At 42.4% G+C, this 25,074-nt stretch overlaps 1 protein-coding gene across 4 annotated transcripts in view; it reads right to left on the reverse strand.

The window, feature by feature from the left end:
- The window catches only part of NRXN3 (neurexin 3), a 1,384,038-nt gene that overhangs the window by 1,027,179 nt on the left and 331,785 nt on the right, over positions 1-25,074 (reverse strand). For all 4 annotated transcript variants that reach the window (XM_074996672.1, XM_074996671.1, XM_074996675.1 and 1 more), the window contains one exon: positions 6,774-7,075. In XM_074996672.1, the coding sequence (XP_074852773.1) occupies positions 6,774-7,075 (302 nt within the window). The remainder of the gene's footprint in view (positions 1-6,773; positions 7,076-25,074) is intronic.

Consider the following 25,074-nt stretch of genomic DNA (forward strand, 5'->3'; position numbering starts at 1 on the left):
AGGGACTGGGGTTGGGGTGGGGTGAGGTGGAGGAGGAGGAGAAGTGGCAAGAAATAGGACAGCTCTGGCCAGTTTGTCTAAAACAGCCGTTGTAACAACAAAAGGATGAGAGAAAAAGAGAGCCTTCACCACACAAACTAGAGGCCCTGCAATGATTCTGAGCTAAAAACCTTTGGAGAGTCAAAAAGCAAAAGAGAAAGCAAACAAACAAAAAAACCCACAGAGAAATAATCTAAATTAAAAAGCAAATGAGAGAAAAAAATCATCAGACTGGAAAGCAAAAAGAAAAAGAGAAGTGAAGAAACTAATGTAAGAAATCACTAAACCCCATTTCCAGAACCGTTGTGTACGTTTTCATTGTTTTATTTGTTTTTTCTTAAAGAAAAATAAAGAGAAAAAAGGTGTTCACAATGAAATCAAAAGAAAATCAAAATCGGAAGTAAATATAACGGTGAGGGGGAAAAAGGGGAGTAAAGGGAGGAAAAGGTGGGTAACACACGGCAAACCCAAAAAAAGAGACAATAAGAATGATATCTACCAGACAATGTAGTTTGTTTACCATAGCGTGTCCAATGCCTGAGTGCTTTGCGGAAAAGGGGGAAGAAAGGAAATTAAAAAATTGTGAACAGAACGATTGTTAATTAAAATAACTAAAAGCAAAGATGAGTCGTTAGGGTGTTAGTACATTAGTTGGTTAGTAAAAATGACACATTGCATGAATGGTCTAGTGTTAGTCTTTCAAAAAAAGGCGTGGGGCGCCTGACACACACAGAGTGAGAGAGGACAATATGACCAGGAATCCGTGGGAAACCATGCCTCTAAACTGTGAAGAGGAAGGGAGCTGCTTACTCTCCCAGCCTCCAACCCATACATATTTTAGTATCACTCAGCCAGAAATAGATTAAAATTAAAACTGTGCAATACTTACTTTTCAAAAACCCATCAAAGTGTATTGCCCGCCAACAACCCCCTTATCCCTACAGATGCACGCACCGCCCGCTGCCTTCAAGAGAGACCCAGCAAAGGATCTCCTCTCAGCCACTCCCATCTCTCTTTGCTTTCCTCTCCTCTAAGTTCTGCTATCTTCAAGTATTGTGGCATTATCCTAAGCAAGTAACAATCTCCCATGGCTAGAGGGTCTGTCCTTTCAGTCCCTTGATTTGCAGATGTCTACAGAACAGGTGAATTCATGACTGTCAGGAAAGACACACAAAACACATGTGGTTGGATTGCCAGTGTAGTGTACACCTGTAGCTCACCTGTGTCACGTGGGGTGCAGGAGTTAAACCCACCTTACTGAAGAAGGAATTGCCTGTGCCAGACATTTGAGGTGGGAGGGGCAAAAGGTTGAGAGTATTTAGCATGTCTGTTGTTGCCTCTAAGACTACATCTCCATTATTAGTTGGCCCCATCCTGCGTAGGTCTCAGGCTTGCGGGCTTGGCCTCCACTACCCAACTAACTTCTGGTAATGGAATAAAGCTAAGGGGAACCAGATCACACAGTTATCAGTAAGAACCAGTTGTTTAATGGAATCTTGGGGTTGTTCTTAGGTTTTCTCTAGAGTATGGGTGTCCAACCTTTTGGCTTGCCTAGGCCTCATTGAGTGAAGATAGTCTTGGGCCATGTACAAAATATATAATATAGTTAATGTATATAAATCACATAATAATGTTAAAAGTTTACGATCTTGTGGGGCTGCATTACTAGCTGTCCAGGGCTGCATGCGGCCTGCGGGCCGCAGGTTGGACACGCCTGCTCTAGAGGAATGAGGGAGACAACTAGGTTATCTGTATATTTGTTTACAACCAAGGAATCCAAGGCCCCTGGGTGGAATCTCTGACCTGTGGGCCACCTTAGTTGCTAAGGCAGCAGTGAAGCCAGTTGTGACCACACAGCCTAAGACCCAGTGCTCCACTCTATTCCAAGCAAGCAAACACAGATCCAAAAATACACATGATGTGATCAGTCCTGCCTCCTACAAGTTTGACTTCTAGGACATTTTTAAGAGCCCTGGATTGATTTAGGAGGATGATTTGCTTGGAGGAAATTGTGTGGAATTGCAACACAGTGTCATCATGTCCCAATTCCATTGTGTTTTGTTCTCCGAGAATGCATAATAATAATAATTTGTAGTTGGTGCTTTCTGTCCAATTATCTCAAAGTACTTTGAAATTTTTATGAAAGTAGTCCCATAGCAACCTGTGGACAGATCAGTATTATTATCCCTATTTTACAGATGAGGAAACTGAGCCACAGGCAGAGAATGTGACTTGCCCAGGGTCACACAGTGAGTCAGTGGCAGAGCTGCTGACAAAACAGGAATCCTGACTCCCAGGCTCCTGTTGTGCCCCCAAACATTTTCTGAAAGCGCTGGTGAAAGATAGCTACAATCCTGTCCCTACTAGCCACTTCCAAAATGACAAAACCAGGGATCTGTGTTAACTATAATAAAAAGATGAATAAAAAGATTTATATTGACATTTGCTCAAGGGAAATTCTGGGTTCACTGTGTCCCTCTGAAGAGATTGACTGCTGCATTAGTCACTTGATCTAAGAAAATAAAGGACTTGATATTGTCACGGATTGGCTACAAGACAAGTAATGACCCATCAGAAGTACTGGGCAAAGCCTCTCACATGTACTGGAAATTCTGATCTAATTCCCACGAACATGGTCAAAACCATGTTTAAAAAAGCACAATTTAAGATGTGTATTATATTATTGGACTTTCATAAGTCTTGTTTAAAAAAAACTATTTGGTTTTTGGCAAATGTATTTCCCTCACAGTATACATATTTCAGTCAAAAATGAGGAGACAATGGAGTTTCTTACAAAATCTAAGTGCCCAGAATAACTCTTTTGTGGCCATCCTCCCCAGCACAGCTGTAAACATGGGCACAGCTCAGTATCAGCACCTGCCGTCTCTGTAGGAAAACACTAAATTACACTAAGCTTTTCTGCACACGTATACTCTGGGATGAATGGTGAGCAGATGCTAAAATACATATACCCTGTCCTTTATAACTTCTTCCATCAGAAGATCTTAGAGCACTTCATACACATCAGGGCCATGTCTACACAAGAAGCCTCTTTCAACAGAAGTTACTGTCAGAAGGGATTTCCCGGCAAAACTTCTATCGACAGATTGTGTCTACACATAAAAGCAGATTGAAAGAGCAATCTGCTCTGTTGACAGAGAGCAGCCAGACTGACTGACCCTCTCTCAATAGAATGACTGACCTGAAGCTCTGCAAACAGGGCTGCCCAGTGAACAGGACACCCTGTCTGTCAACAAAAAGGCCTGGAGCATCTACACAGCTGTTCTGTCAACAGAACACTGTCAAGAGAGGCGTTGTACCTGAACTGGGAGAGGTATAACACTGCTGGCAGACGTCCCATGTTTTGTCAACAACCCGAATTTGCCAGGTAGACACCCTCCGTTTTCTTCTGGCAAAAGTCCAGTTTTGCTGGGAAAAGCTGCTTGTGTAGACATGACACAGTTGAATGAAGACTTGCTCACAGGTAAGTATTAATATTGCTGTCTTTTACTGATGAGGAAATGCAAGGAAAGAGAAAGTAGGTGACATGCCCAGGAAATAAGTGGCAAAAGTAGGAACAGAACTCAGATTCCCTAACTTCCATCCCAATGCTTTTACCACAAGGTACTCCTTTTTCTGCTTTATTCTGGCACAAGATCATCATATGATGAAGTTGTATAGCCAACTCTGACTCCTGCACTTCGAATATGATCATACCTTTCTATCCTTGCTCTTCTTGGCCTCTGAGGATGGAACAAGAGGCAACGGGTTTAAACTGCAGCAAGGGAGGTTTAGGTTGGACATTAGGAAAAAGTTCCTAACTGTCAGGGTGGACAAACAGTGGAATAAATTGCCAAGGGAGGTTGTGGAATCTCCATCGCTGGAGATATTTAAGAACAGGTTAGACAGATGTCTATCAGGGATGGTTTAGATAGTACTTGGTCCTGCCATTGGGGCAGGGGGCTGGACTCAATGGCCTCTCGAGGTCCCTTCCAGTCCTAATGTTCTATGATTCTACGATCCATCATGGTAGGCATTAATTAAAAATCGTTCCATTTTTGAATTGTGTTTATTCTACAACCCAGACATATTCTAGGAGTCTTGAATTCCCAGTGAAGCCAATAGAAATTTAGAGCACTCAGAACCTTTCATGACTGGGTCTTTAATTCCCTCTGCCTTTTTTTACCTTTTAAGAGTTTGGTCTCCCTGATAGTTAGAAAAAAAAATCCTGCTGTAAAAGCCCAGCTACCTGGCAATCAAGCCGGATCATCTCAGTATTCAGGACCAAACAATAATGTTCTGAACAGACAAAATAAGATGCATAGAGCATAATGTAAAATGCCAGGTGCTGGCTCACTTGTTTTCTATTAGTAACGTGATTGTGCTGCTGCTTTAACCCACACCAAAAAGACCCAGTGTTGCTTGCATTCAACTCTGTATTCAGAAAATAACAACTAAGAATCAGCTAGAAAGATATTTTTAAAGAGTGTCCCTTTTATAATTCCATCTGCCAACCCTGCTCATCCCCACTTCCTCAAGATCTAAAACAGCAATGGCAAGCAGCAAGGGTGAATTTCACTCCAGAAGCTCTGTGACATTGAAAACTGATTTCTCAGAAAAATTAAAAAGCACCATGAGCTCAAATGGTCTAAAAACTAGAGGAAGATATTCAGAGAGCAGCTGTTCTTAAAAATAAATAAAGTGGAACCAACAAAGAAGGTGACACATTCAGATTGTTCCAGAGTGACAGCCTTCAGATAGTTGCTATATCTTCCTCTGCTAGACCAATGGGAATATTTTAATGAAACAGGATTGTTAAGACCCATCCACTGCATAAGAAATTAAACCTATCTGCACGTGAAGTAGTGGAACTAGACAAATGCTGACTGCAGTGATAACCCTGCTGCTGCATGTAATTTGCCTTGATTGAATAGCATCCTCCAGTTTACATACAGATATGTTGAATATGTAAGACATGGCATCCTGGATATGTAGAAACATGGCAATTGTTGTGCTGTATGAGACAACTCCCTTTCGTCTGTCTCCAGCTGTGGATTTTTCAAAAGAAGGTGTAAAATCCTCAGATTGGGCAATTATGCACTAACAAAGAAAAGGGTGAAAATTCTTCTTGATGCCAGGCTCTGGTTGGTTTATGGCAGAAACAAGAGCCTGGGTACCCCATATATAGGTTGAAACTTTCTAGTCTAGCGCTCTGTGGTCCAGCAACATCTGCAATCCAGCATGATTTTAGTTAGCTGGATGTCCACTTATCATGGGTGTGGCCAAGTTTCCTACAGTCCCATAAATTTTGTTTACAAATACCAGTTCTGGCTCTTAGTGTTCTGTTCTGTTATTTAGCTGTAATTTACCCCTAAAAATCTTCAAAGAGCTCAGCAAGCAGTGGAAGCGCTGGTAACGCTGCTAGACAATATTGGCCACCTTGTGGTTTGGCAAATTTGCTGTTTCAGCACTGGTCAGGTCCCAACGGTGCTGGACTAGAGAAGTTCAAGCTGTGCTTTGTTATCTTAACTAGTGCAAATGTTCCAAAAGGGCTGCTTTTTCAGCCAGTGAAGTTCTGTAAATTGGAATGACACTATGAGGATTTGTGTAAGCAGTCACATTAACAAGCAAATGGCCAGATCACATTGATAGTATGAACTGATTTTTAAATCTCAGTTTGCAAGCTGTTTACACAGTGTTTACCAATCAATAAGACGCTAACAGTTTATATCCACCATGTAAACCTCATTTTTCATGCAGTGGATGGGCCTAAATGACCTAATCTATTCACCAGCTTTCAGAGCAATGTTATTTAAATTTATCTTATCTATTTATGCACATATTTATATTTTGTGAGTGAACTTTCAGTATTTTAAGGCTAGCTGACTAGCAAAGACATCACCTGATGGAGCTCCCCACTTAGAAAAGCAACAGGTAGAGATGTAAAGGAACTGTGGCAAAATCAGATAAAGCCATTCCAAAGAGTTGCTTGTTTGTGGTTTGTTTCTTTGTTTTCTTTTTTGGGCCTTCAGTTTTTCCAGTCCTCACAGCCAACAGAAGAGTCTCATCGGCAGAGACACAAGCAACAAAGGAGATCACAGAACAGAAAAAAAAAATAGAAAAGAACAGAGAAACCACAAGATTTGGAAAGCCTCCAGCCAATTAACTCCCAAGCTACAAAGTTAAAATAACCACATACACAGATGCACACACAACAAGAAAAGAAAAAAGTAAAGGAAGAAACACGGATTTTAAGAATTAAAAGTATGTCATCATGGCAATGGTTAAATCAATTAATAAAACAAAGAAGACAAAGGGTGGGGAGGCTAAAGAATCAGCTGTGGAAAGAAAAACCACTCTGTTCACACAGAATTTAAATGCAACAAGAATATTACTGATAAGATTAAAAAGTAATTAAGGACACAATAAAATAAAGAAAAAAGAGAAAAGGAAAAGGGAGATGAAAGTAAAGTAAAGTCACAAGTTTTATTAATAAATCAAACTAGGGAAAGAAGTAGACAAAACTTAGTAAGTGGAAACGGAGATATCACAACAGGGCTACATTCCCATTAACTAATGGTATTTCATTGTCCCTTGGATAACAGAGACATCCAGGAGGGTAAAAATGCTTTGATGTATCCTGTCTGGCATCCCCATTTCCCCATCACCTGCCCCCTTGTCTACTCAGAGCAAACTAGATAAAAGTATTCCTGGTGTTCTCACTCCATCATTACCTGCCGCAGGTTGCGTGTCACTTTAACGTCATGCCAAGTGTTGTCATTGAATTTGCCATTCACAGGCTCCACAATGGCCTCGAAGGCCCCAGACCCCAGGTTAATGACCAAGGAGACCGCACCATCTTTCAGAGCCAGGTTGACGTAATCAGCTGACTTGCCCGTGTGGAGGATGAGCCCATTACGTTGCCATGTCTTGAAGGACAGGGTGATCTCATCACTGCTGCTCTGGATGGGGTTCTGGGACAGGTCGTAGCAAAGGTACTCTGAGCCACGGAAGGTGGCCACATTTTCATCTCTTGCTGCAAAAGGGGGGAAAAAAGGATATCTGATCAGTATTTTCCTTGCTAAAATCATGAAGAAATTCCTGAAAAATCTCATGGCGTTCTGTTGTCCCTGTAGACACTGTTATCTCTGTTGTAGTGTGACTACCAACAGACTCAATATAGGATCCTCAGTACTTGTTAAAATCAATATATTGGCTTCACGTCCCTTGCAGACAACACGGTTGCTATGGAAGACATTTGAAAGTACCATAGTAGTGGCCAGAAAAAGGTGTTAAGACATATAATTGTCCTATAGTTAAATTGACATTTTTTAAATTAGAAGTATGAGGGAATGACCTCCAGTGTAATTCTATGTAACCATCACACCATCACCTGCCAAAAAAGTTTCCAAAAGGAGAAAATTATGCCACTGACTAATACTATATTGGTAGCACCATGACATACACCTGCTTGCATTTCTGTTGGGAGTGTATCTGATAGGGTATCAGATTTAATTCTGGTTGATTTGTCCCTTCGTTCCAGATGAAAGAACATACTGAAGGGAGAAACTGAGTCATCGCTGTTTCAGGTTCTCTCCTTGGACAACCACAAGGAAACCCATGTCAGAACAGTGAAACCTATTGAAATGGACAGTATAGTGGTAAACTCTTCTAGGTACTTCTAACTGCGGTACTTAGCCCACACTTTTCCCTATTGGATGATGCTACCTATAGAATTAATAATTAGATGTGTCTTTTTACAGAGCAACAATAAAGGCTGGGGAACTGCTGGCAGTAGACAACAACAAAGTCTCTCTTTCCTTACAGAAAACAAAATCTCTTATGAGTACAATACACTAAGGCATAACCAGCAAACTCAGTTCCAATGGTAGCTGGAATCAGCATTTGAACTCAGCTCTGCAGCAAAGAAACTAGGGTTCCCTCATTTCTAACAGCTGATAACCGGATCTCTAAGACCAGTGTTCTGTGCAAGCTGAGTACCTGAGTAGCTGCCCAGGAGAGAGTAAAGTGCCACCCAGATAATTAGCAGAGTGCCCACAGCACCCACAGCTGGCAGCACTCATGGTGCACCTTTGCACATGCCTTGGTGCATATAACAAAATTTATTCTGCCCATGGATGGAAAAAATTAGAGCAAACCCCACCTCGGACTCTGACCCTGCTTCTTCCACTCCTGCCCTGCAAAGCCGTGCCCCTGCCATATCTCTTCACCAAAGGTCCCATCCCCATCACTTACTCTTCTTTTCTCCTCCCCACACAGCATGCCAGATCATTTCCACCTTCCTCTCCCACCCAAGATGGGCTCCCTCCACTCTGGGGCTGGGATGGGAGCTGCTGCAGGCTGACAAAAAGCCTGCTTGCATGTAGGAGGTAGCTCTGGCTGGGGCACTTTAATGACCTCGTGTATCTCATCATTGTATGGTAATTGGACTGTTGGTGTCCAGTCAGTATATCTGAGTAGATGCAGCCAGGTCCCCTTTTCAACCAGACTTTCCAGCCAAAACCCAGGTACCTGGTAACCTTGAATGGCACCTGGACACAGAAGTCAAATACTGGACTGTCCAGGAAAAAAAAGGGCCAGACAGCTATCTTAGAGGAGAGGCCAAGATATGAATCCATCATGCAACCTAGATGACTTTTCACACCACCAATTTTCTGTCTCCTGCAATCCCTCAGAAATGTTTTTTCCTCTTCTTTTAATCATCTAGCAGAGTTGGAGATAGAGGACGTTTGTGCTTTTAAAAAATACAGAACTGTAGTGAGCTGTAATAGGTGGCTTCACATGGATAATTAACTGGTTTTGACAAATTGCTCTTTACCCACTTTTGATTGACTAATAACTAAGAATCAATTTTCTTGCAAGATTTCTCACTGGTTTTCATTCATCAGTAAATTAGCCAAACCCAGTGATATTCCTGCTGCAACACGTAGCATGCTCCAATGTGAGCGGAGAGGCAACCACACATCAGCTGTGTCTACACGTGCACGCTACTTCGAAGCAGCGGCACTAACTTCGAAATAGCGCCCGTCGCGGCTACACGCGTGGGGCGCTATTTCGAAGTTAACTTCGACGTTAGGCGGCGAGACGTCGAAGTCGCTAACCTCATGAGGGGATCGGAATAGCGCCCTACTTCGACGATCCGCGTCCCGCAACGTCGAAATTGCTGGGTCCTCCATGGCGGCCATCAGCTGGGGGGTTGAGAGATGCTCTCTCTCCAGCCCCTGTGGGGCTCTATGGTCACCGTGGGCAGCAGCCCTTAGCCCAGGGCTTCTGGCTGCTTCTGCGGCAGCTGGGGATCCATGCTGCAGGCACAGGGTCTGCAACCAGTTGTCAGCTCTGTGTATCTTGTGTTGTTTAGTGCAACTGTGTCTGGGAGGGGCCCTTTAAGGGAGCGGCTTGCTGTTGAGTCCGCCCTGTGACCCTGTCTGCAGCTGTGCCTGGCACCCTTATTTCGATGTGTGCTACTTTGGCGTGTAGACGTACCCTTGCAGCACCTATTTCGATGTGGTGCCGCGCAACGTCGAAGTTGAACATCAACGTTGCCAGCCCTGGAGGACGTGTAGACGTTATTCATCGAAATAGCCTATTTCGATGTTGCTACATCGAAATAAGCTATTTCGATGTTGGCTTCACGTGTAGATGTAGCCATCGTGACTCAAATAAGTTGGCCCCACCATCAACTTATGCCTCGACTACTCCATGCAAGAGATACATTTCCTGGACACTACAGTACAAATCAAGGATGGCCTGATCGGTACCACACTCTACTGGAAACCCACGGATCACTATACTTACCTACACCCTTCTAGCTTCCATCCTGCACACACAACTAGATCCATTGTTTACAGTCAAGTCCTTAGGTACAATCGCATCTGCTCTGATCCTACTGACAGAGACCGAAAACTCCAAGATCTTTACCAAATATTCATAAACCTGAATTACCCACCAGGAGAAATAAAAAAAACAATCAACAGGGCCAGACAAATATTCAGAGACCAGCTAGTCCAAGATAGGCCCAAAAAAACCAAGAACAGAACACCACTGGTCATTACCTACAGCCCCCAACTCAAACCACTGCAATGCATTATTAAAGACCTACAACCTATCCTTAATCAGGATGCCACACTCCAGAAGGCCCTAGGTGACAGGCCTGTTCTCTGCTACAGACAGCCTCCCAACCTTATGAGGAGTCTGACCAATAACCACAGTCTATGCTGCAGGAACACCAGTCCTAGGACTTTTCCTTGCAACAAGGCCCAATGCCAACTTTGTTCACATATCTATTCTGGAGATACCATCACTGGACCTAACCAGGTTATTCACAGAATCACGGGCACATTCTCATGTTCCTCAACTAACGTCACATAAGCCATCATGTGCCAATAATGCCCAGATGCTTTGGACATTGGACAGACTTCAACTCTCTAAAGAATTAATGGGCATAAAACAGACATAAAAACACTCCTGATTCACAAACCTGTCAGTCAGCACTTTAATAGAGTGGGCCATTCTGTTAATGACCTGAAAGTTTGTGTCTTACTGAAGAGGAATTTTCACAACGGTTTGGAAAGAGAGGCTGCTGAACTCTCTTTTATAATCAAATTTGACACATTAAGAACACGTGGTTTGAACTGGAATGGGAATTTTCTAGGTCATTATAGAGGCTCTTATGCATACTTGGCTTCATTTAATTCTTGACTCCCCACCCCCACTTCTGCCCCTCTAGTCTCTGATTTGCTCCCCTTGATAATATTTTTCTGATTTGTCAACCTCGATTACTATTTTTGGTTCTCTGTGCCTTAAATATCGAGTCTGTTCTGGTATGGCTATGATCTGATGAAGTGGGTCTGTCCCATGAAAGCTCATCACCTAATAAATTATTTTGTTAGTCTTTAAAGTGCTACTGGACTGCTTTTTTGTTTTGACTCCAATATGTATGGGGGGGATGTGGGGGAGAGGAGCAGTCCAAAATGTGGGTTGTGAAGTTTGCAGAAGAGATGACAGTGAATAGCACTTTCTAAATAGGTCATTCAGGCTGCTGCTCCAGGTTCCAGGGATCCTCATGTTATCAGTACAGTGGCACCTTGTTAAATCCCACCCAGTGAAAGACTGAAATTACTGGATGGCACAATCAAACTGCACGCACTCATGTTTTCCATTGCATAAGGCAGTCACCCATGCTAATACTACATGCATGTTACTAGCACTTCTCTGTTTCATTTTGTCTCAGTCCAAGCAAAGAAACAACAGATCCCCTTAGTAAGAGAGTGAGGGAAAGGAAAGTTTCTTACTTGATTGTAATTGGAGCACTGCAGTCAGTTATTCCGATGAGTCATTTGAACTTGCCCATGTAACTTTTGATGGCCTAAAACTTTATGGCAGGAGCATGAAAAATCCACCCTCACCCCACCACTTGGACATGGTCAGGAAGGGATCTTTCCTCTCAGAAAGTCTAGGAAAGGATCTGTCTTTCTGAGAGTGCCTCTTATTCTCATGAGAGCACAAAACCAAAAGGTCCTATTCTTTGCCCCTCCCACTCTGGGGCCAGACATAGTAGTAGGGGATTAACTCCTTGCCAGCTCTGATCAACGTACAGGAATCTCTCCCCAGCTGGTTTTGACTGAGGCTTACTGCATGTTTCATCAGGTGGTTCCAAAACCAAAGTTCCCATTACTGCCCTGTTCTAGTGGCAAAAGAACAGCAGACAGTCCGCTGAATGGAGATATGTGCTTCTCTGAAGCAGTGTTCCTTGTTGTTGCTGACCAAATGGAGCAGGTAAAGCAGGCACAGTTTTTAAACTGAGTATAAACTAAGACGTGCACTAGGGACCACTGGTGTGGGGATTCGCACACTAACTAGCTGTAGCTATGAAAACACTAGCTACAAAAAAGCCCTAATCATAATGTATACCTATGAATACTTAGAGGAGGAAGAGAAAGCAGGAGCTCCAAATACTAGAGAGAGTTCAAACTGAGGTCATACGGTGGTTAGAAGGAACTAGAGACACGGTCAGCACCCCATCCTCTACCCCCTTATACTCTAAGTGCTAACCCCAAGGAAAATAGGGACACAGATGCAACCAAATGGCCACTGCTTGCCAGAATTCTCCAGTCTCTCACACATGGATTGCATATATACCTCAGAGTGGAACACAGATATGAGCCAGTTCTCAAAAAGCGAAGTAATTTTTGTTGTGACAGCTACCCTTGAGAAATGATCATGTGGTGACATTTGGGTCCTCAGGGCATGAAGCATCCTGTTACGGCATGAATTCATCACGTCATCAAGCGATAGCACTGAAGCTTAAGGTCTGAAATACAACCAATAGTCTTGCCAGAGGGGCTCACATCATTGACCCATAAAAATCTGGGCTACCTCTGGAAGTGGCAAGAAAGCTAGTGACTCACATCTATTTGTGCTTGTGCTTATGTACACACAATAACACTCTCAGGTTTCACAGTAGATCATACACCTACATTTACACAATAAATATCCATATTTATGTTAACAGACAGCCACCTTAGCCATGGAGGGCTGACACTGATAGCACTTCTGAAGTAGAAAAGAGCCAAGAGCTTAACACTCTCTGCGATGGTAATTTCTTTGCCCAGCCACTTCTGATCCGCAGGAAGGAAATGTATTACAATCAAGTCAAACACACTCTTTATATGCCTGCAGGTAATTCTGATCAAATAGCTATGGTCTGAGGTCAGGAGTCAAATGACTAAGTCATTTCCTCACAGCCACAGTGTTGTAAAGTGTTGAGGACACATTTAATGGTCTTCTTTTCTCAGAAGGGGGGAGATTGTTAGCTCAACATATGGCATATTAAAAGGTTTCACTTCCCATCTCTGGTCACTTTGGCAGAATGCTGCTGACCATTGGTGCAAACGAAAAGGAGAAGGGGATATTAAAACTCTAAATAGTAATTTAAGGCATCAGCTGCAGAGCCATCAAAATGGTGCGGAGAAAATCCAGAAGGATGTTTCACTTACATTTGCTCTTTGTACAGCTGATTTTGATATGTGATGCATTCAATACCTGTTCTTTGCACAGAGCCATTCCTTTGGTATTTTCTACTCTGAAACTAGTTCAAAGGGGCACATGCATGAGAATTTTATTTTCAATTTTTATCTGTTCTAGCTCACGTGTGCATTCCAAATTCAGTGTAGAATCTGGATATGAATCATCCCAAAATCACATTAGGATCTCACCCTAAAATTTACAGGATGAGCAAGGTTCACATCAACTATGTTTTGTGTCTCAAAAGAACAGCTTGAAAGACAGTTATAGGGGGAAGCACATTCTAACCATAGTGTCATGATTTACTGTGGGATTTACAGTGAATTCATTCCAGGAAACACAGTATTACCATACTGCATAGGCACACAGTCCTGTGACATTAGCAGGAACTGGGAATGGTAAATTGTTATTTGTAGCACTGTACTCTAAGTGCTCCACAACACCAAGGAAGGCACAGATATTGCCCCCAAGGACTTTCTACAAAGACTTTAGACAAAAAAGCACCAGGAGACTCTGAAGTTGATGGTTGTCCTTTGGTTTGCTGATCAAGCCACTTATGCCTACCTTCCTGCCTTCTGGTCTTCCACACCACACTGTCCTGCTGGGCCAGAGGTTCTGGTCTCCTCCAGCCCAGGCACAGAACTGGGGTTATCGCTCCCTGTAGAGCAGCACAGGCACTGAACCAGCTCGGCTCTGAGAGGACTCAGCTATAAGGCCATTGGTAAGAAACCAACCTCCCAAAGGGACCAAAACCTCAAATAAATCTATCTTATTCCACGTAAAAGTTTTACTGAGAAAGCTCATAAGGGCAGCCCTCTCTATCAATGAAAGAGATGCACAGTGGTTGCTCCCTCCAAGTAACAATAATTTACACTGCACTTACTAAAAAAGATAAAAGTGTAAAATGTAGGATTTAAATGATTGCAAGTGAAAACAGACAGCTCAGAGTAAGTTCCTAAGCCAAAATAAACAAAACATGCCAGGGTATATGGAAATTCTTACTGTAGAAAGTTGTTCTTATCTCGGGCGAGAGATGAACTTTCTCTGACCAGGGTCCAGCAGCTTTGCCTTTACTAGGGTGACCATATCTCCCTGTCCCAAATACAGCAGCCCTCTTCCTCCCCCAGATGAGGAAGAGCACCTTTTTCCAAAGATTCGTTCAGAAAAACACATGTATAGATACAGGACAGGGAGATATGGGGGGAGGGGGTAGCTCCTCCTGGCTCCACCAAGCCCTGGGCAGCTGGGAAGGAGGCGGTAGCCGCTCACCCACCATGGGAGCCCCGGAGAGCAGCAGCTGCTGGCCCTCCCCAGGAGCACTGGGGAAGCAGCAGCCACCAGCTTGCCCCAGGGAAGTGGCAGGGATATGGCAGCCGCCCACACTCCCCCTGGTTCCCCAAGGCTATGGGAAATGACTACCTCCAGCAGCTGCTGGCAGAAAAGGTCAGCGAAAGAGGGCTACATTACAGGACAATTAGTCCCTTTTAAAAGATAAGTAGGGACTCCTTTTTGGTACTCCAAATACAGGACGGATGGTCACCCCCGTCTTCATCTTTATCCTGCAGGTCTTTGTTCCCAGGTTTAGTCATGTGTATCCTCTTAGGATTGGTAAAGGGCAGCTGAAGACAAAGACCTGATTGCTTTCTTTCTTTGAATAGGCTTTCCCCCCAGGGCAGGAAATATTTCTTTAGTCTCCCTATCACAATGCAAAAGTACTAGATTAAAAATGGGTTCCAGGAGCAGCTGGCATGCTCACATGTCTTTCTAGGACCAGCCACAGTTCAGGCCCACACATACACAAAAAAAAAAAAAAATCGAAGTGCGTGCTGTGAGCCATTAAGTTCCAAAAGTACTACTGAAGGCCCTCATTAGCACATTTAGAATTAAAACTAGATACATACTAAATAATTCTAATCTCACTTACAAAAATGACACATGCACCAAACTAAAAAGCAGTCCTGTAGCACTTTAAAGACTAACAAAACAATTTAACAGAAAGACAGAAAAAAATGAAATAAAAACTGACAAATCATCTACACAGTACAGAAGAGGGGACAGAAGGGGAAAAAATTACTTACAGCAAGCGTCTATTAAATTACATGGGCTGCCTGGGATCACTCTCTTCATCTCAATTTTCATTTATCATAATTTTCCAGATCTGAAGAAGTGGGTCTGCCCCATGGAAAGCTCATGACCTAATAAATTATTTTGTTAGTCTTTAAAGTGCTACAGGACTGCTTTTTTGTTTTGTGAAAGTACAGACTAACATGGCTACCTCTCTGTAACATCCACAGAAATAGGATATACAGATTCATCAGGTTATTGCTTTCAAAATATGATGTAACATGTCCCATTTTATGTAAAGCATCTCTGATACCTACATATCGATGGTCATAAGCCAGTCTTCACAAAGCATAGGAGAGGCCCATCACACTGTTATTTATGATGATTATTTTTACCATTTAAGCTGGCTCCAGTGGGATGCTGCAAAATGCTTTTTTAATGTCTCAGTGTGCTCTGAGCACCTGCCATTCCAGGACCCATGTGCAAACTCTCCTTTGCATGGGCTGCTGCTGCTCTGATCTCACAAAGAAAAGCCTCTTTGCGAACCAATAAGAGTGGAGGATCCTCCCACCTGAAGACTGTTCCACATGAAGAATTCCTATTGCTTAACATTAGTCCTCCTTACCCCTCCTTTCTCAGCTGCTGTGCGCTCTACTTCACAAAGCTAAATGTTAAAAGCACAGATGTCCATCTCTGTTTTATGAAGATAACACAAATAGAAGTAAGTCCTTTGAGACCCATGGATAAAACGTGCCAAATCATTATTGACAACTCCCTTCTTGGCATTAGCCATTTATGCAGCCTTAAGTGGAAAACAAGAAATTGCAAAGCAATATTTATAGTGGTCAATAGTTTTGCTAGCCCCTGGTGTCAAGCTGGTTGGAATGTCACACAGCTCCAGGAAGGTGTTCAGAGAAGTGTGTGTGCTGCAGATGGGTTTTCCATTGCTTCCAAAGTATGTTGGATTGTTCTGTGTGTGAGATTTCGCCTTGTTTCCCTTTGTGAAGAAAGATGAAAATCCAAGGAATTTAGATGGGGAAAGATACTGTTGACTGGAGAGAGGAAATGCTGAATGTAGTCTGAAAAAATCATGTGAGGGGAGTATATCGGTCTCACATCTGGCCAGCCCCCCACCCTTCAGCCTAGACGCCAATTCTGTCCCAACCTTTTTAAAAAAAAAATCTATCCTGTTGCCCATCTCTCCACATCAATTCTACCACAATGTTTATTCTGCCCTGGCCCCCAACTTCATTTCCCCTCCTTCAGCCCCCTCATCTATTCTTCAACTGGGTTCCCCTTCTCCAGCAATGTGTCCCATGGCTGAATATTCTGTCAATTGCCTTGACATAAAAATCTTTGTGCCTTGTACCATGCTGCCCTTTATACTGGGTAGGGTAGGATATCTAGCAGTATTCATAGGAAGGGAGGCCTTTCTGCTGCTGATCTTCCTATGAACTGATGTTTAGATACCATGAGAGTGGTATAAAAACCTTAGCACATACTTCTCCCTGCCAGCCATGGCATAAAGGTCATTCCCATCACAGTCCTGGATAATTGTTTTTTTAGATTTCCTTGGCTTTGTGTTTCTCACAGCTTATCTTTTACTCTCCTTAGCTGCATCATTCTATAATGTAGTGATTTAAGCAATCAAATTTAACGCCAAAGAGAAACCCCTCAGGACCTGCAAGCATTCAGCAAAATGAAAGGCAAAGTGGCACAAAGCATCTGGGACGGGTAGATTTTTATTCCCATTGTGTACCAGGATCAGGGGGATAGGATATGGCAGCACTCTGAGCATGGGAATTCAGAATCAGTTCTCCCAGAGGCCTTCTATTGTGCAGGTATCTTTTCACGTAATGGTTGCTATGCAACCCACCAGCCCACCTGGCACCTAGCATCCAGTGCACAATTATAAGATGCTCCACGCTTGCTGAAAATGTGTGTACGCATACATGTGAGGCAGAGTATTATATGAGTGTGTACGTAAGTGAATGACTGCACTCTTCATTTCCCACCTGCTTATCTTCAATACCATAATACTCCTTTGTTGAAATCAAAGGATGTGCTGGGACATGGCTAGTAACAACTCCCCCACCACAAGCATGAATAAAACTTCCTACAGCCCCTGCTCAGATCGGACAGAACTACATAACATTAAAGCAGCCAACTCAGCATTAAAATAAAGTTACAGCTCCACCTATTGATGGAGGTACCGTCTATGCAAATCATTACAATGCATTGCCTGACTGTGCAACTTCTAATTACACCTTTTATATCTATGAAATTACCCAGTTTCACCAATGAGATTTACATTAACACCCATGATTTTATTGCAAGTCGGGCAATTTTGGGGTGAGCTTTCTACCTGCCTCACGAAAACACGACAAAAGCTGCCAACTTGCAAAGTTCCTCTTTTTCAAACTAACAAAGAGAAAGCCATGCTAGTCTATAGACTATCAAAACAAAAAAGCAGTGAAGTAGCATTTTAAAGATTAACGAAATAATTTATTAGGTGAGCTTTCGTGGGACAGACCCACTTCTTCAGACCATAGCCAGACCAGAACAGACTCGATATTTAATGGTTCTCTATGCCTTAAATATTGAGTCTGTTCTGGTATGGCTAGGATCTGAAGAAGTGGGTCTGTCCCACGAAAGCTCACTTAATAAATTATTTTGTTAGTCTTTAAAGTGCTACTTTACTGCTTTTTTCAAAGTAGGTCCTATCTCCTATTCTGACAGTGGGGCTAACAATCAAGATGGCCACTAGCTCCTTACACTCTATCTGCACATGGAAGTGAGGCAGTCCTTAATAAAGATGGTAGTCATCTTCCGCTGTCCTCAATGAGTTGAAGCCATCCCCACAGTCAAAATGGCTGCCATACTGTGGTTCAAGGGGTAAGAGGACATAGGGACTATGACAAACAGCAAAAACACTACGACAGATGGATAGGAAGAGTGAGGACACTGGGGGAACAGAACACACTTTAGGAGTTACAGGAGAATGGCAGTGGGGAGAAGGGAGACTGAAGAGTGCGAAACACGCTCACAGGGGTTTGCTCCTGTTACTTCACAACTAGGATGGCTATCTGGACTGCACACTTCATGCTACCACCACCATTCTCTTAGTTCAGCCTATTATAAAAATAAGAGAATCTGGAGCAGGAGTCAGATTCAAATTACCCCCCAACACAAATTGTTTGGCCCTTGGTTTTAGTTTAGATGGAAGATCTCGAGCATTCATCTAATACAGTGATGTCTGTTAACCCTGGTTAAAATAAAAGCACTGGGCTGAATTTAGGAAAAAGAAAAAATAGGCTGAATATTTGGGAGCTGTGTGAGGTTGAAGCAATGTCTTACCAGTGGAAGTGGAGGAACCACCATTATTTCATACACTCAAAACTAGAGTGGATTAAGTCCCAAGAGAAATATCTGTGGGGAGCTACCTTGCACTGTGAGCAGGGGCAGATGGAGATAAAGATTTCCTTTAAGAATCATAGAGATGATGGGAAGAATATTCCTGAGGCTGATCAAAGAAGAACCAGGATGAAAGCCTATTACTAGTAGGATCCCATGCACTTGAAAAAACACAAGGAAAGTAGTCAAAAGAGAGATGCAGACAGATAACACTGAACAGACATTCATGCACTTGTGCTGGTATCAGCCTAACAAAAACGGCACTCTTGCTGTTAAGCAAAAAGCTTTCTGGGTGGTCTGACAATGTGAAATTTAAGTAGAAAATAAATTGCATTAAGAAACTAATCAAAGTAATAGCCCAACAATTATCTACAAAATGATCCTTTACAAAGTATAGTTTTGCATTTTAGGGTTTTAATGTTTCTTAAAATTTTGACCAGTTACACAGGGGACAGCAGCTTCTGCTATGTGCACAGGTGGCTGTACCACTGTGCAATAACTCATCACTTATATCAGACATTTCATCTTCAAATGCTTTGCAAGTCTTAATAATCAAAAGCCACTTGTAGGTCATGTTTGTTGTGTGTACGAGGAGGCAAGTGTTCATAGGATGTATTTCTCTGATCACAAGTGTGTGGGTGTGAAGAGAGGCCTACTGTTGGGTACAGAGGGTGGGTCATTGGCTGCATCTACACTAGCATGCTCTTTCATTAAAAAAAACAAAAAACGGCCTTTTCTCAAAGAAGAGCAGATCTAGAAAAGTTGCTCCCCTCTACTCAGCACTGGTGAGGCGACATCGGGAGTATTGCATCCAGTTGTGGGCCTCCGCTATAGAAAGGGTGTGGATGTGCTGGAGCAGGTTCAGCGGAGGGCAACAAAAACAATTAAAGGGCTGGAGCACATGACCTATGAGGAGAGGCTGAGGGATTTGAGATTGTTTAGTCTGGAGAAGAGAAGACTGAGACGTGATTTAATAGCAGCCTTCGGCTACATCTACACTTGCACAAATCTTCAAAATGGCCATGCAAATGGCCGTTTTGAAGATAACAAATGAGGGGCTGAAATGCATATTCAGCGCCTCATTAGCATGCTGCTAGCCGCGGCTCTACGAAATTGCCATGTTTCGCTCCTGCGTGGCTCATCCATCTGGGAGTCCTTTTCAAAAGGACCCTGGGAACTTCAAAATCCCCAAAATCTGATAATAGGAATAAGGGGATTTCAAAGTTCCCGGGGTCCCTTCGAAAAGGACCCCTGTCTAGATGAGCTGTGCGGGAGCGAAATGTGGCAATTTTGTAGAGCCACGACCGGTGGCATGCTAATGAGGCACTGAATATGCATTTCAGCCACTCATTAGTAATCTTCGAAATGGCTATTTGCATGGCCATTTTGAAGATTTCTGCAAGTGCAGACATGGCCTTCAACTTCCTGAAGGGGAGCTCTAAAGAGAATGGAGAGAATATGTTCTCAGCGACCGATGGCAGAACAAGGTGCAATGGTCTGGAGTTACAGAAGGAGGGAAGTAGGTTGGATGTCAGAAAAAATTACTTCACTGGGATGGTGGTGAAGCACTGGAATGCCTTGCCTAGAGAGGTGGAGGAATATCCATCCCTAGAGGTTTTTAAGTCCCAGCTTCACAAAATCCTGGCTGGGATAACTTAGTTGGGGTTGATCCTGCAAGAAGCAGGGGGCTGAATCTGATGATCTCCTGAGGTCCCTTCCAGCCCTATGATTCTATGAACTTGTGGAGTGTCTACACACAAAATGTGATCTTTCAATTTGAAATTGAAAGAACACAGCATGTTTTCCAGCAGTACACTTGCTCTACCAGACGAGGAAGAGAACCTTCGTTAGGAAGATTCTTTTGGGAAAAAAAAGTGTAGATGCCCTAGGAGCCCTTTTTTCAAAAGAGCAGTCCTCATGGTGCTGCATTTTTTGATCCCTGGCCTGTTCTTTTGAAAGAGCAGTGGCTGTGTGGATGCTCTCTATTGACAGAGCAGATTGATTTTTTTGATCTGCCTTTGTGTGTGTGGACGCGATCTTTTGAAAGAAGTTTTTCAGAAGAGATCTGCAAGAAGAACTTCTTTCAAAAGATCGCTGTAATGTAGATATAGCCTTTATGCCAGCCTATGGGGGCATTTGTGTGTTTGACACTGTGGAGTTAAATACGTAAGTGTAAAGGAGTATCTCCCATTTGTAAGAAATGTGCATAGTGGATCTAGTTTCATAATAAGTGTCAATATGGAGACAGATATATAAGGTCTGCATGTGGGTGGTGGGGTGGACAGGAAGTTTGCCTATTTTTGTAATATAAAAGGAGGTGGGTGGGGGTACAAGAAGGAATATGTGTAAATAGTGAAGAACATACAGGAGAACACGTAAGAGAGTCTGTGGTATGAGAAAGACATGGATTTGTATGCCGTTGTATTTTGAGAAGCTCATGTTCACACAGTGTATGTACACAGTATATGCCTATATTAAGGGTAATCATACATGTGTATGGGATATCCCCCTGGGGAGTTTTGGACAAGCATGCGTTACATACATGTACGTGTACAGAGGGCACATGCATGTATGCAGCATGTGCAAGTGAAGGGGTGGATATGTGCAATGGATATTCAGCATGTTTTTTCTATAAGGGGTGGGATGGAGCAGGTACATGCTTGGGTCTCTAGGGGGGACTATGCTTTTGGGGGACAGCGGGAGGTATCAGCATGCTCTTGCACATACTCCTTCCATGTCCTGGCCTTTTTCTTCCCTTGCTTGTCTTTTTTTACCTGCAGCAGATCAGACTCCAAGTCTCTAGGGAGAGAACTTAATGACTCACATCCAATCTCCCAAGTGTCTTATCAACCACTGACAGGCCTGCTTCTGACAGCTGACCTTTCCCACCAAAAAACCCAGACACCACAAACAATTAACACAATGCCCAAAAGGGAGGAAGGAGGGCTCCAGGTTATCGCAGGAGAGCACTGTGGAATAGAGGGCACGAGGGCACAGCACACATGGGAATGACACACAGTCGCCAGAGGGGTTCAATTTCACCCACATCTTTTCTTTCTCTGTTACATGGTTGTGGCTCCATCATAGTGAAGCTACACATAAAAAAAGGGTCTTGAAGAAAAGCCCCACCAATATTAACTCCATGCATACACACTTTATGCACAACCACACAGCCTTTGCACTGCAGAAGGCAGCTCGAAGGAACAAAGAGCTTTGCAAGAAAATGAAAGAGAATATAGAAATGTAGAGGCTGAGATAACATCCCAAATGATTTCTTATGTCATCCCCACTACTGTGGAATCAGGTACTAGCAGTGGTTGGAAATGAGCATTTATAAAAAGATGATGTGCCATTCCTCTCCTTTAGCATCCTTTGTAGTAACAGGCACAGGCTGAAACACTCTAATTCAAAACTCCCTCATCTGGCAACATCCAAAATCCAGCACGATTTTAGTTATACAGATTAACTCCTATCATGGGTGTAGCAAAGTTTCCCACAGTCCTACAGAATTTCTTTAGAGCCACCAGTCCTGGCTCTCAGTATTCTCTGGTGTTATTTAGCTGAAATTTACCCCTAAATGTCTTCTAAGAGACTAGTAAGAAGTGGAAGTGCTGACAATGTGCTAGATAATATTGACCTCCTGTGGTCTGGCAAATTCTCCTGTTTGGAACCAGTTAGGTCCTGAGGGTGCCAGATGAGAGTGGTTAAACCTGTATCAAACAACCTCTTCCAAAAGATAAAGGGAAACTGAGCCAACTCTCATGGGGTGAAACATCACTAACTAAGCACATAAATTCTTTGGGGCTGAGGCTGAAAAAATGCAGAGTATCTTGTACACTAGGTTAGTTGTCACATTGGGAGTCAGGTGACCCAGATTCTGTTCTGACCTCTACTGCCAGTTTATTGTGAGGCCATACAAAGATCAATTAACCCTACATTTTCAGAAGCGCCCACTAGGGCTCTCAAGTGGTTAAACCAATTAACTGTGATTAATTAGACTCTTAATAATACCATTTGTGTAAATATTTTGATGTGTTCTACATTTTCAAATATATTTATTTTAATTATAGCACAGAATACAAAGTGAACAGTGCTCACTTTATATTTATTTTTCATTACAAATACAGGTTGAATTTCTATAGTCAGACATTCTCTCATCCAGCAACATCCATAATCCACCATGATCTTAGTTAGCTGGATATTTACTTATCATGAGTGTGGGCAAGTTTCCTGTGGTCCTATAAGGTTTGTTTTCAGCCACCGGTCCTGGCTTTCAGCATTCTGTGCTGTTATTTAGTTCTCGTTTACCCCTAAATGTATTCTTAGAACCCAGTAACCAGTGGAAGTGTTGGTAATGCTACTAGACAATATTGACCTCCTGTGGTTTGGCAAATTCTCTTGTTCAGCACCTGTTAGGTCCTGAGGGTGCCAGACTAGAGAGGTTTAACCTGTACTTGCACTGTGAAAAACAAAATAAACAGTGATTTCAATTCACCTAATGTAAGTACTGTTATGCAAACTCTTTATTGTGAAAGCTGAATTCACTAATATAGAATTATGTATAAAAACTGCTTTCAAGAATAAAAAAACTTTAGAGCCTACAAAGTCCACTCAGTCCTACTTCTTGTTCAGCCAATCATTCAGACAAACGAGTCTGGTTACAATTTGTAGGAGACAAGGCTGCCTGCTTCTTGTTTACAATGCCACTTGAAAGCGAGAACAGAGGTTTGCATGGCACCATGGTAAATAATACTGCAATATATTAACATGCCAGCTGCACTAAAAAGTCACATGCCCCTTCATGCTTCCACTGCCATTCCAAAAGATATGTGTTCATGCCGATATGGGTTCTACTCAATAATAACCCAAAACAAAGCAGGCTGATGCATGTTCATTTCCATCATCTGAGTCAGATGCCAGCACCGGCAGGTTGATCTTCTTTTTTGGTGGTTCAGGTTATACAGCTTCCACGTCAGAGTGTAGGTCTTTTAAGACTTCTGAAAGTTGGCTCCACACCTTGTCCCTCTCAGATTTTGGAAGACTTCAGATTCTCAAACCTTTGGTCAAGTTCTGCAGGTATCTTTAAAACTCTCATATTGGTGCCTTCTTTCCATTTTCTCAACTCTCCTGCGAAAGTGTTCTGAAAATGAACATGTGCTGGGTCATCATCCAAGACTGCTATAATGTAGAATATATTGCAAAAATGCAGGTAAAACAGAACAGGAGACATACAATTCTCCCCCAAGAAATTTAGTCACAAATATATATATTTTTAAACAAGCATCATCAGGATGGAAGCATGACCTGTGGAAAGCGGATCAAAGAATGAAGGGGCACACAAATGTTGAGCATATCTGGCACATAAATATCTTGCAACACCAGCTACTAAAAGTTCCATTGTGAATGTCTGTTCTTGTGTCCAGGTGACATTAGGAATAAGCAGCAGGCAGCAGTATAGCCAGTAAATATAAACAAACAATCTCGTTTGTCTTAGTGATTGGTTGAAAAAAAAAGATAAGGCCGGAGTGCATCTGTAGCTGCACATTGTTTTGTTTTGGAGTGCAGTTAGGTAATAAGGAAAATCTATATTTGGTAATTGTACTTTCAAAATAAAGAGATTGGACTACAGTGCTTTTATGAGGTGAATTTCTTTTGTTTATCATTTATTTCCTTGCAAATACTTTGTAATAAAAAATAATACCATAAAATGAGCACTGTACACTTTGTATTCTGTGTTGTAATAAAATTAATTTGTTTGAAAACATAGAAAAATGTCCAAAAACATGTAATAAATTTCAATAAATATTCTATTGTTTAAAACAAAAAAGCACTTTAAAGATTAACAAAATAATTTACTAGGTGATGAGCTTTCGTGGGACAGACCCACTTCTTCAGCCCATAGCCAGACCAGAACAGACTCAATATTTAAGGCACAGAGAACCAAAAACAGTAATGAAGGTTGACAAATCAGAAAGAGCAATTTTCACAGCAGTTTGGAAAGAGAGGCTCCTGAACTCTCTTTTATATTCAAATTCAACACATTAACACGTGGTCTGAACCAGGATGGGAATTTTCTAGGTCATTATAGGGGCTCTTATGCACACTTGGCTTTATCTAATTCTTACCTCCTCCCCCCACCTTCTGCCCCTCTGCTCTCTGATTTGCTCACCTTGATAATATGTTTCTGATTTGTCAAACTTGATTACTATTTTTGGTTCTCTGTGCCTTAAATATTGAGTCTGTTCTGGTATGGCTATGATCTGAAGAAGTGGGTCTGTCCCATGCAAGCTCATCACCTAATAAATTATTTTGTCAGTCCTTAAAGTGCCACTGACTGCTCTATTGTTTAAGTGTATGATTAATTGTGGTTAATTTGTAATCACAATTAATTGTTTCAGTTAATCACATGTGTTAGCTGATAAATTAATAGCTCTGGTGTCCACTCACTGCTTAACTTGGTTTTCTTTCTTGGTGGTTCAGGTTCTATAGTTTATAGTACATAGGGCTTGATTT

Source organism: Carettochelys insculpta, chromosome 6, assembly GCF_033958435.1.
Source record: "Carettochelys insculpta isolate YL-2023 chromosome 6, ASM3395843v1, whole genome shotgun sequence".
Lineage (NCBI taxonomy): Eukaryota > Metazoa > Chordata > Testudines > Carettochelyidae > Carettochelys > Carettochelys insculpta.